This window comes from Protopterus annectens, chromosome 3.part0 (assembly GCF_019279795.1).
Source record: "Protopterus annectens isolate FY-2018-M chromosome 3.part0, PAN1.0, whole genome shotgun sequence".
NCBI classification, from domain to species: domain Eukaryota; kingdom Metazoa; phylum Chordata; order Ceratodontiformes; family Protopteridae; genus Protopterus; species Protopterus annectens.
The window spans coordinates 748,318,207-748,335,727 of record NC_056731.1 but is presented as its reverse complement, the minus strand read 5'-3'; the positions used below and the strand labels follow the sequence as shown (position 1 = coordinate 748,335,727).

At 36.6% G+C, this 17,521-nt stretch overlaps 1 protein-coding gene across 1 annotated transcript; it reads left to right on the top strand.

Moving 5' to 3' along the window:
- Nucleotides 1-1,744: 1,744 nt before the first annotated feature.
- On the top strand, nt 1,745-11,176 carry LOC122797277 (C-C motif chemokine 13-like). The gene is made up of 3 exons (XM_044066118.1): nt 1,745-1,883; nt 7,110-7,227; nt 10,562-11,176. The coding sequence occupies exons 1-3, from the start codon at nt 1,814-1,816 to the stop codon at nt 10,656-10,658; spliced, it is 285 nt and encodes a 94-aa protein (XP_043922053.1). The 5' UTR covers nt 1,745-1,813; the 3' UTR covers nt 10,659-11,176.
- Nucleotides 11,177-17,521: the final 6,345 nt, after the last annotated feature.

The window sequence follows — 17,521 nt, the reverse complement described above, 5'->3', positions numbered from 1 at the left end:
ACAACAATATCAGTGACCCACTTCAGTCTCCTTTTTGAACAATTCATGGCACTGAAATGGCCCTCTCTTAACAATCTCCATATATAGAGAGATCACTGGTGTTATTCAATACACTAGAAGAGAAAGATTTAGCATGTCGAATGGAAACAAGAGACTGAACAGGACCAGAATAGCTAGGAACATAACCGTGGCATCACTGGTGTTGGCCTTATGCTGTGTATGACTAGTTCACCTCCTGACATTCGAGACGAACATAGAGAATTATATCCAGACTTACCTCCTCTCTGTCTTACTCTCCGAAATCCAGTGTTCTATACCAGTCTGTACTCACCGTGGGCATGTTTCCACTGAGACATTAAGGAAAGTTTAGCAATATCTCTATTATATTTATGATATACGGCTTTACCTCTCCTTCCTTCAGGAGTCTATATCAGCCATTAATAACTAGCCAGTGACTTGGAATATGTCCACTCCTAGATGGCTGATAATCAGCTAAAACTGTGTGTTATATTTCTAATTGTTTAATTACTTATTTTGTACATTATTTTCATAATTCCTTGTCTTCAGCTGTTTCAATTTACTTTGTTTGTTCCAGACTTCGATTCAAGTACTTACATAAACCTGAACCTGAAGCTGTAGTTAGCTAATACATAACAGACTGTGACCACCTATTAATGCAGTTAGATCCATCTATCCAAGACTGTTGAGTTGGATCTGACTAACATAGCCAAGCCATGAGCAGTCATTAGTTTGCACAGAGTTTACTAGGAAGGATTGTCAGTTTTTTTCCTGTATCACACACATTCAGACTTCACACAGACCTACAGACAATTCATAATCACCTATCCACCTACTGCAGGTGTTTAGGAGGAGAGAAGAAAGCAGACTACACAGAAAAAATCCACACGTTGCCATGGAGAACATACAGACTCCACTTAGAAGTCACCCTGATCAAGAATCAAACTGGAAAACCTTTTGTGAGCTCATTGCAGCACTGTGTCACCCCTACTTATGTATAAATATATACACTGTACAGTCCTTGACTATTGCACTTATTGGCTGCCATGAAAGAATAATATTTCTGATGAGGCACGTCTGAAGCCACAATGCACATTAAATAGCTACCAAGTCTTTGTATACAATGTAGTCTGACTGTCTTAAAAATGATGACTAACCTTTTTGTATTCTCATCAGGGTTCCACATGATAAGAAATAGCATTACGGATCATACAATTCATTTTAAATGTGAATATATTATTTTTTAAGACATCAGTATATAGGAATGTGGTAAATATCAAGCATTTAAGAGTTTGGATGATCAGTAATTCCAATGGTCAAAGATATTTCACATATGTGCCACGTCAAGTGATAACTTCAGTTCTTATTTTTCATTTTATTTTAAGCAAAATTTCTATCAAAGTAACCAATATATTAGTATATTTTTATACATACATCACTCACAGTTGGGGAAAAGTACTAGGTGTGATCTTGTTGACATGCTGGGGTATGCTGCTCTTGGAATCATTTTACTGACACACTCACGCAAAATTTATCGCCCACATCAGCAGATGTCTCTTTCTATTGTCTCTACTAGTAATGAGCACTTTATAACCATGACTTCATCAGCTCAGGGAAAATTAATTATAAATTCCCCTTACATGATTTTGTGGGAGACTGACACTTATGGAAACCACACAGATATACCATTCTGTATAAAAAAGGACAGATATGACTAGAAGATAGCTGAGAAGAGAACAATTCTTGAAGAGCTCTCATCTTACTGCAGCTTGAGAATTATTACTTACTTCGTACGATGACATCATCACATCTTGCTATTCTGGTCCTTATGCTGTCTGCCTTCTGTATGACAGTTCTGTCGGCATGTAAGTAACTAATATGCTTTTATCTCATGCATCATTCTTGGTTGCCTGATAATTATTAAAGTTTTATCATTGCCACTTTATTCTATCTAAAAAAGAGATTCCCTGACAGGGGTATTTCTGCTGGAAAGGAGGACATTCTCCTCTTTAGTCTATTTTCTTTAATTGTAGCTTTATAATTATTACTTTTGCTAAGGTCATACACCAGAATGTCTCTGGTGAGCTGTAGTTACATCCTTCATATGAAAACCTCATGTTTGTCTTATAAACAGGAAGGGCTCAGCAACAGTGTTCTCTCAGCTGCCTTGTACCTAGCAAACAAGTTCTGACCACATCTATTTCCTTTCTTACTCTATGTGATGCTTCCACCAATATCATTTGATGAAGTGCCAGTCTTCCATAATTAACACTGTTGTTATATACTCTGACAGAAATTGATTTCCACTAATATGATACATATCTTGTTATATAGCCTTTTCAAAGGTTGGTATTACCTAAATGTCATGGTCAGGTGTGAGCTGTAGTTTACAGTTAGGAAAAGTTGCTGCATTTGATAATTTATTTTTAAGATTCCATCATTTGTATTTTTCTTTGTATAATCAGAGGCAATGGCATTATAACTTGTGGGACCGTGATGAGAATACATTAAAGGTCAGTCATCGTTTTTAAGACAGTCAGACTTCATTGTATACAAAGGCTTGGCAGCTATATCAACCTTAACTCATTTGTAATTTACTGGACATATATCGTGGATAGATAGATGATTCCTTGTCACATCAGTCCATAAAACGATATATCTCTCTCGCTCTTTGTGCTTGAATGAGTGAGAGTTACACTTTGATTATATCATTAGAAAACTGCTGCAATATAACGTTCTGTAATAAAAAAAAAAAACTGTGTGGTGAGGAATGTCACTCCTCTAGCAGCCCACACATATCTCCCATTACAGAGCATTTTCTGAAAAATAAAGTTAAAAAGTAGAAGATAAACAAATGTAAGTTTTTTGTGAACAAAAAAAGCTATTAATACAGTAAAATAGCAATGATATCAGTGAGAGGTTTTATTATTGCAATAATAGTCAGTGCATTCATAGTTTTTCCATAAATACTATAGTTATATTATAATCCACACAAACACCAAATTATATTTGTTGCACTTTCACAAACAAATTCTCGTATCTTGGAAAATGTATAACCTAAACATATACCGTTTGAACATTTTTCATAACCATACATAAGCTTTTATGTGACACAAGAAATCCCTCCATTAGTGCATGTTTATTGAAATATTCAGAGAACCACAAAAACATATGCTTCATTCTGTAACTAGCAAAATAAATAACACTGAATATCTCTCAAGAAGGTAACTTTACTGTTCAAATATCAAAGATAGTTTTCTTCAACAACATCTAAGGTTTCCCTTAATGGCATGCAACAGTTTATAAGTCACTTGTTTTTGAAGTATTAAATACATATGGAAAATTATTAATTTTCATAATTACTGACAAATAAGTAGAAATATCTCGGTTATAGTGTGATATAGATATAAATGGATAATGAATTTTCCTGCCTCCCACCATGGCATATAACACTGTATGTCTCAATTAAATATAGGGCTGACTACTATGAAAATATGAAAAATATGAACATAAACATGAAAATATGAATTATAAGTAACAAACAGTGATTCATTTTTCTACTTCAGGACATCTTAGTTTAACAATCTGTGTGATTTTGTTAATAACGCCTTTCTAAAACTGCCTATTATTAGCTGGTAAGTAACTTAGTTAAAGAAGCCAGACCCCCAAAAAAGGTCTGGCCGCCATAAGGAGCTATGGTTGTGAAATGAAAGAATACAAAAAAGATGCTATTAGGCTTGGTATGAGTTAACCACACTGCCTTATAGTACTGGTGTCACATTACTTCCTTTCTTGTTATAGGGAAGTGTTGTTCTTATGTCATGAAAGGTAACTGATACTGACAATGGTATGTTCTGCTTATTATGGGATATATGAACTAATATATTAGCAAGTGATAGTGGAGCTCTTCATCCTGATAACGTACTGTAAGACTAGAAATGGATGAATATCATTAATAACCTGCAGGCACTTCCATTTCATTTAGTATAAATAAATAAAATTTAGTATAAAAATCTCCTACATAAGTATTTGGAAGCACTTGAGTAACTACCCTTTATTTTCCTCCAGAGTTAACATGCTCTGGTAGTTATCCATAGAGTTCCCTAACATTTTGCATGAGTAAGGAGACATAGCTTTCTGCGTAATTCTAGCCCATTTCTGGAACTCTTGAATGACTTAGTACCCCCCCCCCCCCAGCCTAAATGCATCATTTAAGGGAACATCAATACGCTTATACTTAGAACTCTTATTTTGGATGACTTTATCATGTCCAATGATCTGTTGAACTTGCCTGCTTATGGTATTAATATCTTAACTGCATGCTGTTGTATATTATTTATTTATTTATTTAGATATATGTCTGTGGTCCTACATATTACTCTTACCACTGGATTACTCAGTTCCCAAAATGTAAGGAATAAGCAAATGAAAATTGCAAGAAACCCAATGGAGAAGGGAAAATGAAAGATTGTTAAAACAGGGATTATTTTAGAGATGATGTCATGAAGTTTATCTTCAGTAACAGGGAGACTGAGACACTGAATACAGCTACTAATTGCCTCTCTGTAGTCATGTGGTCTATGAGCCGCTGCAGTTACATATGATCTAGTAACACTGCTTGGCAGAATCAGTTATTCTTCTCTGTATTCTCCATAGATTCATATGTTCACAGGCAAATGCTATGCTATCAGTCTGCAGAGTGTTACAACATTAGCCTAAAAACCAGAGTTCAGAGTGAAACCCTGTGTCTTGTATCTGTGAGATTAAGGTCTTAGCCATTATGTCAACCCTCCCCACTTCATGTCCAACAGCACAATTTGTTTGGCTATTAAATTGGTTAGAAATTTTCGGGTGGCATTGAATCACATCCTTAGATATCAAAATCTAAAATAAATTAAAATCCAGATTCATCTAGTGTAAATTATATTAAAATATCCCAATAACAAAAGTAGCAAAGGCCACATCTACACGGACAGCGAACACAATCCTCAAAACCTTCCCTTCACTTGGAGTCATGGCCACTCAACACTTTCTTAACTGTATATGACCATTCTAAAGCAGGAGTGTGACAGGGAGTGTTATATTTTGCTGGGGGGCACTGTGAAAACATCCATTAAACTCTACTGCACTGTCATTTTGGCATTTGACATAGCTCTTTACCAAAAATGTGAAAGTTTGGCATAAATTGCATAAGAATAATTGATACTGAACTGACATCCAGATTTTGAAGCATCATTCTTTGATTATCGCTAGCATTCCCCTGGGTGTCTTGTTTTCCTTGTTGCTTAGAAGAAGAATTCCAAACGTTGTCTCCAAGAAAAAGACATTGACCCTTGTTGATGCAGCATCCTTCAACTACCTAATCTTCCTATTCCTTGATAATCCATTCAAGACATACTGTTGTTCAAGATGAGGTCAACTATTTGGGTCAGCCCACAACTAAATGTGATTTTGTACTTGTGGTCATCACTAGGTGAGCTGCTTGGATCATGTCTACTTCCAGTGTTCACATACTAGTAGTGCATGACGCACTTTTTTACTCCTACCTGCTCATCATGGCAAATACCCTAACTCCCAGTAGCCAGATCCTAATTCATTACCTCCTTGCCACTACAATACCCTGCTAAACAGCATAAGCCACCCAGTCCCTAACCCTAATTACAACAATCCCCTCTCACTCTGCATCCCTACAGTCCCCATTCACTCACTAAACCAAAAACTCCTCTACCCCTCCCTAAACCTAAAGTCCCCAATCACCCCAACACTAAAACTCCACTCCTGCTCCATAACCCAAACTCCCCATCTACTCAATAAATCCAAAACTCCACTCTCACTCCCTAAACCTAAACTCCTTGATCCCTCCCTAACTCTAAACCCCCTTCTCTAAACCTATATTCCACTTTGGATCACTGTGTGAAACTCTAATCCAAGCCCCCTCCCCCCATTTCCACTCTTTCCTCGTAGCTCCCTCACTTTCTTTGCTTGAACTTGTCTCATGTGTTTTGGCAAGGCGCAGCAGCTCCACTTTCTCCACATGGCTGCCACACCGCACCTGAAGAAGTCGTCAAGTTCGACCATGAGCAGCAGTATGTACAAAATGCCTGAGTTGCTGGATGATAATGGTCCTCAAATGCCTGGGATTCAAGCACTTGTACTAAACATTTTTTTGATACTGAAACCAAATTGCATCAGGCTAGCATGGTATTGCCAGGAGGCTCACATGCCTGTCATTGCTGCCATATTGGCTCACTACAAATGTAGCAGCACAACAGTGATGAAATACGGACGTCTGCATGCATAACACAAGCAGTGCATGCTGCAAATAAAAGGTGAAACTATATTTCAAGATACTGTTATAACAGCTGTTCTTGAATGTGGTTGAATTTGTTAAATAATCTGCAAATGACAAGATGGGATTTGGTATATTGCTTAAGGTGTTTATCCCACAAACAAAAGCTTCAAAGTTTGAGTGTCACCAAGGGAAATTGACTAGGTTTAAAAAAATGGTCTGCAAGTTAGCTTAGTGTTTACATATGAACCTATGAAATATTGACAATGAATAGTTTGCTTGCTCTTGAATTCCCCTGCAGGCAGATGAAATAGGATTATTTCTTTTGTGTGTGTGTGTGTGTGTGTGTTTGTATATTTGTAGCCTCACTTTTTCAGTCATCTCCATCAATCATTTTAATGCATGTTAACTAAGAAAAAAAGATAAAAATAAGTTGACAAATTGAATGTAATTGCTTCTATTGCAGATTAATATCTTCAGATGTTTTGCATGTGGTGAAGAGGTATCTGTCCTGAAACTAGTACTAATTATATTATAGACTACATATGTTTTGGAATATGTTATATGCTCATTGTATACATTTGTATTATTTTATTGCTGGTTGCAGGATTCTTCCATGGTTGCAAAGGAAGAACATGTCTGCTCAGCGCACTTTCTTTGACATGATTACCAAATGAAATAAATAGGAAAAAATGATAACATGGAAAACAGTTTCTTAACGGAGACGCGGTTTAGGAATATGTTATCCTGAGTCACAGCTGTTGCCCTGCTTATGTTGTACTATATTTTATTTTATTTTTAGCCCATGGACTTGAGACTCCCTCCAAATGTTGTTTTCAGTTTTCTAATGCAGCAATTCCAGTGAAAAAGTTAAAGGGCTACTATAACACAGATGAAGCATGTCCAACTAAAGCTGTTGTGTAAGTATGATCATTTGTACTCCAAACAGAAGCACGACTACAGCTGTGTATGTTTTCATATCTGTTTTGACTATACATATTTACAAATGTGACAATATATAGGGTGTGCTTTGATAGAACTAATTATAGAGCTTTCTACAGTGTATGGTATTTTAATTTTAGGGAAAATGATGCACACAGTGAGTAATAATCCTTAGCTGTTTAAATAGTTTTACATCACTACTGGTTAAAGTAACTATGTGAGCTAAAAATAAGAAACAACATTATATTGTTATTATTATTATTATTATTATTATAACTATTTCTGTGTGTTTCTTATCCAAGTGACCCCACTAAGAACATGTTCTGGGTGACCCAAGTGCATTGATTTGTAACTGTCTAGCCAAGAGTTGCAGATCTTGTAAATAAAGACAGACAGAATCAAACTTAGGACTTCAAGGTGCAGCTTGTCACCAATTGATACGATTCAGACTCCATTTCAAAAAATCAAGTTTCATTAACTTATAGTAAGCACATTTAATTAAACACGAACATACTAATGTATCACTCTGCTGATGTAAGACAGATATGGCCTACTAACATGGTTTATGAGCACCTGAACCTCAGATAGTTAACAATCCCTGCCTTCAACTTCCACCTTCTTCCTCTTTTGCTTAACTGTCTCTAAAGAATCAATTATTTAAGAGTCACTTGAGCAGAGCGTTTCATGCTTCTGCCACTTACAATCAAAATTTCCATAATTTGAAATTAAAAATGAATTCACATAGGTTTTGATTCCAAATGATTTTCTCTCTTTGTCAGTGACTTACTCTGGTGTAATCCTGCATAACCCCTGAGGTAGCCACAGGAGACACCTTCACAAGAGAGTTGTTTTTCTATTTAGATAAATGTATATTATGGACAGTCTCAAACAGATCTAAATATAATAGGAAATTTAAAACCCAACTACCCTAGTGTTCCACCAACATAAATAAACTGCAACAAAAAAAAACTCTTTAAAATGTTCAGTAGACTGAAAGACCTTCAAATCAAGGATGACATCAGAAAAATTGACAAAATGATTAAAAAATACTATTAGGAAAATTAAGAAAGCCCATGAATTTAAGTTGGTATCTGAAGTTAAGGACAGCCACAAACCCTTCGTACTCTGCATTAGGAAACTAAGAAATAACAGCCACCATTGCTATATACCTAGTCATAGCAACAGCAGATATTCATAGCCAGTATACATCACTAATATAAGTGCAAAGAACTTCAATGCAAACTTCATCACAGAGACAACTATCCAGAGGCCACCTATCCCTGAAGCTCTCAGGCCTCCAAGTCTAAAAAGGTACTCCTCATGACTAAAAATACTTCATGCATATGACCAGATAATACACCTGACTGTTTAATGAAAAGTGCTAAACAAACCTTAGCAAGTAACTTCTTAAACTATTTAACCTGTGTTTAGCCACTGGCTTTGACCCTGAGGTTTAGTACACATCAGAAGCTGGTACTCCACATGGGTGCCCCCACTACTGAACATGGTAACGTTAGGTCTGTCAGTATTATAACCGATCCGAGAAACTATGACATTAAAATTCTCATCCGGCTACACCTGCAGCAGTTTGGCTTTGTCAAAGATAGATCCTGTCTGATGAATCTAGTCATCTTCTTTGAAAGAGTAGCACAAGCTGTTGACAGTGGTCATGTTGACCAATACTTCAGCCGGGGGAAGGCATTAGACTCCATTCCTCATATGAACATAATTAGTAAGCTTAATGCTTTAAAAATAGACTCTTATGAGGTAGATAGCAAATTGACTAAAGAACAGAACCCACATGGTACAAGTAGCAGGTCCATCATCAGCAAACATGAAGGTGAACAGCAGTTTCCCATGGTGTGAATGCTGGGACCCCTCATGTTTGGACATTGTCAAGTCACCCTCTGACACCTAAGCTCTAGAACAAGAACTACACTTGTAAATACCTGATGTAAAAATGGGCTTAAATTAAATGCTGAAAATCTAATATTGTCACATTTGCTAGACCACTCCTCACTACAATATACAGCACTAATAATACCCACTCTAAAAAGATAATGTGGTAAGAAAATTTAAGACATGGTTTGACAAATCTATCTCCCTTGATCATCACGTAACAACAGAAGTCAGGAAGTCCTTCTACTTGGCACAACTGACCAAATGGGGAGCATCATCCATACTTAAAGAGGTCATTCCTTCCTTGCACTCAGCATTGATTAGGTCAGTCATTGAATACAACACTCCCTATAGGATGCACCCCAGTAGAGTTAACAAACAACTAGAAAGACACCACTGGAGTGATCCCCGGGGTGAATTTTCTATTTCCCATCCACTCATCAAGATTTCTCTTGAAGAGGGCCAATGAGGTGCTCTGTTTGACATGTATGGGAAGTCTATTCCTTAGCATGGGCAGTCCCTGGGTTATGAACCTGTCCCTCCAGCTTGTTCTGTTGACTGTGGTAATGAGGTTGAGGTCTGTGGAGCATGTGGTGCAGAGGAATTGGGATTTCCATAGATGTAGCATTTCTAAGAGAGATGGGTCAGGCATGGCTTTGTAAGTCAAGCAGAGATCGCCTCTAAGTAGGCGATATGAGACAGAGAATAGTTGGAGTTTTTTTAGTTTGTCCATGCAGGACAAGTGTTTAAGGCCTAGGATCCTCTTTGTGTGGTACTTTTGTGGCCTCTCCAGTTGTTGCAGGTGTCTAGTGACGTACATGCGAAATGGGGCATTGTACTCGATGATTGGCCTAATGAGGGAAGACTGGAGGGAGACAATGACCTCTTTCTTCCTGGATGCAAAACCCTTAGTAATGAGATGTGCCACATAGAAGGACTTTCTGACCACAGTGGCAATGTCATGGTCAAAAAAGAGGTTGCTGTCAACCTGTGCTCCCAGATCTCATATAACGCCTTCTGTGTTCAATGGACTACCATCGATGTAGTAATTCATGGGAACTGGGTTTTTCCCCAAAGGGGATAACGGCTTTAACTAATAAGTACATATGTAATGGTGGAAGAAGGTGTAATGGTATACTTCCCAAATAAATAAGTTTAAACTATAATGTCAACATTTTGCAAGGGTGGCATTTCTTAGACTACTGTTATTGTTCTTCATTATTTTTTTTATTTGTTTACCGGGACAGTTCACTGATCACAGCTGACCAATTGCAGGTACTACCTGGTCATATTATATAATATGAAAAAGGGTTTAGTAGGAAGAAATACTTAAAGAACATTGTCAAATTCTGTTTTGGAAAGACAGTAACTGTATTTGCTGATGCAGTTTCCCTTTGCTTCTTTGTATTACAGATTTGTAAACCAAGCTGGTGCTGAATTCTGCAGAATGAAAGATTTACCCTGGGTGACGAATCATATGAAGCGTCTGCCAACTCTTAGCAGCAGCTAAATGCTGAAGGCTTAGATTATTAAGAAATGTAAAAAAAAAAAATTACACATATTTATTAAAGTCAACTATTGTTTGTTATGATTTTAAGATGAGCAAGTTAAGAAACATATAAAATATATTCTAAAATATGCTATGCCACTCAAAAGAGATATTATGAAACTGTGAAAAAAATGTTTACGTCACTTATGTTTAAACAACAGATTTATTTAGTTATCTATGACTTTCTGACTTAAATATCAGCCATTTATTGACTGTATAGTCAAGATGTTTTGTTCAGATTTATAGCAGAAAAGTAGAGTACTTCTCACAGTGAAATACTGCAAAAAAAGATACTAGTTCTCTTTGAATAAGCATAGTGCATATAGAATACAGACTCTGAACAGATGTGTTGCACACAGTAGCCACAGCATTATGTTTGTATCTCTTCATTAATTCTGTTTTGTATTATATTCACCATAAAGATAATATGATTGTATCTAAAGTTCTTTAATAAATTTTGGTCATGTGTTATAAACAGACATGACGTGTTGGTTATATCAGAATTCTTCATGCTACAGGCTCAGGCTGAAGCTCTTAACTTATAGCCAGAAGATCTGTGTTACAAAGGGCTAAATTTCAACAATGGGCCAGCACCATTTGAAGGATCAGCTTCTGAGATCAGTGTTAGAGTACATACTGGCTTGCTTTCCTTTCTTGGACAATGAAGAGGAAAGAAGCAGAATGGCCTAAGTGATGCTTAGAGGAAGCCACAGGAATGCCAGACCCATCTGTGGAGGCAGGTAGAGGAATAACATGTTCTGGGTGAAATTGTTATGTGTTTGGGGTATGGAGTGCAGTACATGAATAATGTCTGACCTACTGCCTCAACTACACCTGTTGCTATTGTCCAAGCAGTGCAGAATTTTTGTCTTATAGCCTGTAAGAATGGTTTTATGCTTTAAGGTTCAGCATCTCTACCCCTATTCTGGGTCTACAGCTACAAGTTATTAGTAGAAGCCTCAAGGCCTTATTGTCTGGTACTGAAGGTTCACCATGCCAAAATGTTACACTAAGACATATTAGTAAGGAACAATGTGGGAATGGATGAGATAGTTAAATGGAAGACAGTGGATCTGATGCTACTAGAGGAATGGGCACAGAAAAGGTTATATGGAACTACTGGACCTATTTTAAGAATACCGATTTGTTAACCAGGTAAGTCCACTGGACACAGAGTGTGATTAAGTAATTTGCTCACAGTCACACGGTAGTCAAAAGAGGACTGAGGGAATCAAACTCTGTGCCACAGGAATGATAGCTTCTCTAACAACATTTTACAGATGTGGTAAATTCCAAAAGAAAAACATTTTTTTAATGTAACATAATGAACAGCAAGGTGAACATGGCTGAGAAACAGAAGACCACCCAGGGGGGTGATGAGGCCCCAAACCATAGTACTAGCACCATTAATAATTTTTACATCCTGGTATTTCTCACCAACACTGACAATACAGGATACTACTGCACTAAGATAATAGACTACATAGGCATTACTCAATATACTGTTACATACAATTATAATGCAAGTTTATAATAATATTTATTTCAAGCAAAACTGTTACTTTCTTCATAGTTAACTCATCTTCTGAGGATGCCAGGCATGCAAGTCCTCTGAATTACAGTAATGTCTACTAAGTTTAAACGTACCCCAAGACAGTGTATTTCGAAACCACAAATAAAAAATAAAATATGCCGTACCAGATGACCAAAAGGAATCCTTTAATATGTTTAAGTGCTTTAATCCTGAAATAGAAAGAACTTCATCAGAATTCTGATAAAGTTTCTTCTGTTTCAGAATGAAAGCACTTAAACATATTAACTTAATGCCTACTACAAATTTCAGAACATTATAAGTAAAAAGCTGAATATTGTTTCAGGTAAATCAAAGGATTAAGATTCACAGAAGTAATGTATATATTTTTGCCATACTGGAAATAGCTGCATAGCCTTGGTAACCTTTGCTTTTATTTCTGTGTCACTTTTTAAACTGGCTATACTTATAAGTATGTTTAATGCAGCTGAAAAGGTGATTTCTCAGAAAGATTTATGAAGAGATATTTTAAGGTATAGGTCATTAATATTTTATAGTTCAAGAGGTGAGTTATTATAGATGATATATTTAGAATCTGAAGTAATATAATAAAAATTGGAGACACTGGGTACATGTCCATAGGCTTCGATGTAAACCTGGAACTCAGTTAAAATTGACTGTTGTCATTATAACAGTCTGTTGGTTACAGTTGAGAAGTAAAAACTTGTTTTAATGTAAATTCAATTTTCTGTTTCTTTTTGTAAGCTTTGATGTTTACACAATGTTTAAGGGTAAATGCCTGGAAGATGGTTGGTAATGGAACTTTTACATTGTTAAAAAAATGAAAAGGATTGCATGCAACATATTTCTGTGACTTGAAAAACTGTGATTCTTTTGAGACAAAGTGATTGAAAACCCACCTGTGCCACTGTAGACTGAATAGACATTGAGAGATTAGACATCCGGCAGTGTGATTTCAATATGTTTTGAGGATGGGTCATGATGGTTGATATCAGGAGTTAATGTAATATTATCAGTGTACTGTACTCCAAATTATAAAAATATATATCCATTTCCTACTTCATATTTAATGAAGGTAGGCATACAGCTTTATTTTAGTTCTGCTCACCAGGTCATTCTCATTAGGCTCATGGCCTATTTTTAAAAAAACCTCTAGATGCTACATATATTAATAATTACATGTGCTAACTTACCATCAACTTACCAACATAAATATAGTAGTTACAAAAAAGGGGGATAATGTTCTTTACAATCTGTATGGTACAACTATCAGGGTTAAAATACTGATTCATATATGCTGGAAATAAGCACTGGCTGAAGTAGTACAGGTAATACTGTGTGGAAAGGAGGGCTACGAATTATTTAGAAGTGAATAGAGTGATGGTATTAGACCAAGCAATTTACATTTCTGTGCAGGGAGTCATGTCTTTCTGGCCTTTATACAGAGTATATATATGTATTGTTTGTATATGGATACACACACACACACACACATATATATATATATATATATATATATATATATATATACACACACACACACACACACACACACACACACACACACACACACACACACATAGGAGTTTATTATTCAGTGTCATAAATAGCACTGAAAAAAACTAGAACCATTTGCTCCCATATATGCAAATCTATGCATGGGTTTAATAGAAGAGGAATACATATATACTCTCAAAATTTCTTTAGGGAATATGTGCAAAGTTATTTTAAATTATTTATTGATTACATTTTTGTACCTGTTAAATCATATATGTGGCAAATACAACTTAGTCTGCAGCATTATACAATGTAAAGGGCAAACCATATATGAACTTTACCTCTGCATAAAATTTGTTATCTTCATGACCCGATCATGGTTCCTTCTGAGTGCTGAGTTCCCATGTACATCAGACTCCAGCAATATATGTGACTTTTATATACTGAGTTGGTAAGACGTTGAGTCAGCAGGTCAGCAAGTAGTCTATGAAACAGAGATCCAAAGCACTGGAACTTTAAAGGGAATACCTGGAATTTCCTTTCAAACAATTGGGAAATTGTCTGCCTGAAAACCTGAAGGTATCATTATACACCAATGTTCATATTACAAAGGGAAAAAGAAAAAGCACATTTACAAGAATGCATTATATCAGCTATTCAAGTTGCTGCTTTGACAGCATCAGACAAAGGGTCTCTGCCTTATTCAGGTGAATGTTCCACCTTCATCCAAAGACACACCCCCGCAGGTAAGGCTGATGCTCAGGCCCAAAATCTTCAGTATTAGTCAAAAAAGCAAAGCCATCACCATGTAAGCATATCCAACCTTCTTTTATTGTGGCAACACCATAAAAATCAGACCGGTTTCGGGAACCTTGTTTTCTTCAGTGATAAATACAAAAGCACAAACCACTGTCACTTATACCATGATTAATTACCAGTGCACCATGATACATCAGCATTTAGAGCAACAACAACATCAAATTGTCAGGACTGTATTCCAACACATATATTACAGGGGGTCATTAAGCCCTGGAGAAAACAACCCCCCAAGTTTAATGATCCAACATCTCTCCTTTTTATTTAATATTAAATGCCACCCCAGTTTATTTGTCCTGTCACCCCATACTTTATCAATGATCATAAAGTGAAACTTTGCATTACTGTGTTTAAGTGTATGCTTATATAGGGCATTCGATGTACGTTTATTCCTGATGTCACTAAGATGTTCAGACATACAGGCACGCATAGATCTCGAAGTCTGCCCCACATAAAAGGCAGCACATGAACATGTCACTAAGTATACCAGCCAATCTGATCCACAGTTCGCAAAAAATCTAATATCAAATACTCTACTAGTGTTCTTACTAGAAAATTGTTTTGTTTTCAACATGTCTACATAATGAACAATGCCCACATGGGAATGATCCACTTACTCTTTCACCAGTCAATGTAAGCTGTTGTCCTCTATCATGGTCCCTATTACCCCATTTGTAGTGGTTGAAATAAGAGCCTAATATTCGCCCTCTTCTATATGAAAACTGGCATTTCTCTGTAAGTAGACTAGACAATTCTTTATTGGCTAACAGAATATTCCAATTTTGATTGATGGTATCCCTAATGATATTAATATTCCTACCATACGTAGTTACAAACCTAATGATATTTTCATCACCGACCCTTTTGCCATGATATTTCAGCATTTCAGACCTATCCCAACTGGCCACCCATTTTCTGGCTGACTTGAAATTGTTATGTTGATATCCCCTAACCAAAAATCTTTGTGTGAGATCATCCTCAAAATATTGATAACTATCTGGTGCAGAACAAATTCTTTTCACCCGTAAAAATTGAGACTTTGGTATATTTCAATAATATGGCGGGGATGCAAACTAGTGGCAAACAACAAATTATTATAGTGGGGATATTTATGGAATATCTTGGATGCCAATGCATTGCCATTATTTCATGTGACTGTTGCAGCCAAGAAATGTTTCATATCCATATTAAGAGTGAATTCAATCCCCCTCTTATTTTCGTTCGGGTATTGAACAAACTCTAATAAGTTTTTTTCATCATCATGCCTAATTAACCAACAGTCATCAAGAAATCTTCTCCAGATATCTATCTCAGACAAAAAAAAATGATGTGAGTTGTCGTATATAAGCAAATCCTCTAAGTAGCTCATAAACAAATTGGCATATATGGGGGCAAAAGATGCCCCCATAGCTGTTCTCTGAACCTGCCAATAACAGTCTCCTTGAAAGTATATAGCATTTTTGGTTAACACATGTTCAACCATGCACAATAACAATAACAATGTGCTGATGCCTGGTGGATATATATCCACTTTCACCAACCAATATTTGACAGCTTCTAAACCAGCCCAATGTGGGATACTCATATATAATGCTGTCACATCTAATGTGCATAGTATCCAATGTGGCTCCAACTGAGAATGTTTTATTATTCTAAGAAATTCAGTCGTGTCCTGAATTCTTCATCTAACCACCCTTAACAATGGTTTCAGATGTTGAGTTAAGAAAACTGAACGCGGTTCAGTCAAGGATCCAATACCAGACACTATCAGCCTACCTGGTGGCTTCTCCAAATTCTTAAGAATTTTGAGCAGCAAATAGAGGATTTGTTTCTGGGCATCATCAACTATTAAATGTTGTTTAATATGTGATGAAATTACTCCCTCATCACATGTCAGATCCAAAAATGAGTCAATCTCTTTTTTGAAATGAAAGGTGGGGTCAAGTGGCATAGGCATATAATGTCTGGCATCTTTCAACTGCCTATATGCTTCTGATACATAATATTCAGTATCCATAACTACCACCACCCCACCCTTGTCCGCTGGAACAACGAAAATATTTGTGTTATTTTTCAAGTTCCTAAATGCCTGTCATTCCTCAGCTGTTAGGTTTTGATTCAATATCTTAGCTTCACAATTCTTAAAGTGCAGATCTTTAATAACCGATTTCTGGTATATTGATACAGGTTTATCCATTGGGGGCATAAATTTGGACTTTCGAAAATGGAAGTCAGTAGATTTTTGAGGCCTATTCTGTGAACAAAAATATAGTTTTAGATTGAGTATGCAAATGTTCCTCCTTCACCATTGCTACACAGATAACTCTGATTACCTGACCACTTCTTGACTGATGAAAGTTTTCTTTAAGTTGAAGGCATCCAGCTAGTCCTACCGTTTAATTCCTCGTGCATACCCAGAACATTAAGGTTGTGTCCTTGGAAAAGTTGTAGTTTACTTGTATTAAATCCCCAAGGAATGTAGCTAGTTACCCTCTTCATTCTTTATAAAGCAATCCAAATCTAGATGTAAAGGCTGGTTAACTGTACTCCTACCTTTTCACATGCAGCACAGCCCAGAGATCAACATCATAACAATGGCAGTTATTGACTTTATGATTAACTCCCACCATGGATTACGACTTTCACCCACCTCCACCATGCAGTTTCATCCAGTTGACCCATACCATTATAATGCCATACAGCTGGATTATCAAGAGTAGCACTGCCAAGCTGTCATTCTTCGATCTAAAAAGTCTCTTGCTTACTGCAGTGTGTTTTCCTTTACCTGTTGAGATAACAATGGCAAGTCTCACCCTGGCAGTAGAAGATCACCCAGGGGTGTGATGAGGCCCCAAACTGTGGTTCCCTCACCTAGCCTTTCTTAGCAGCTGGAGAGGAGGTACCATTTCAGGGTGGACATGACCGTTGGTGGGGCAAGCAGGAGTTTTTCACAATGCCT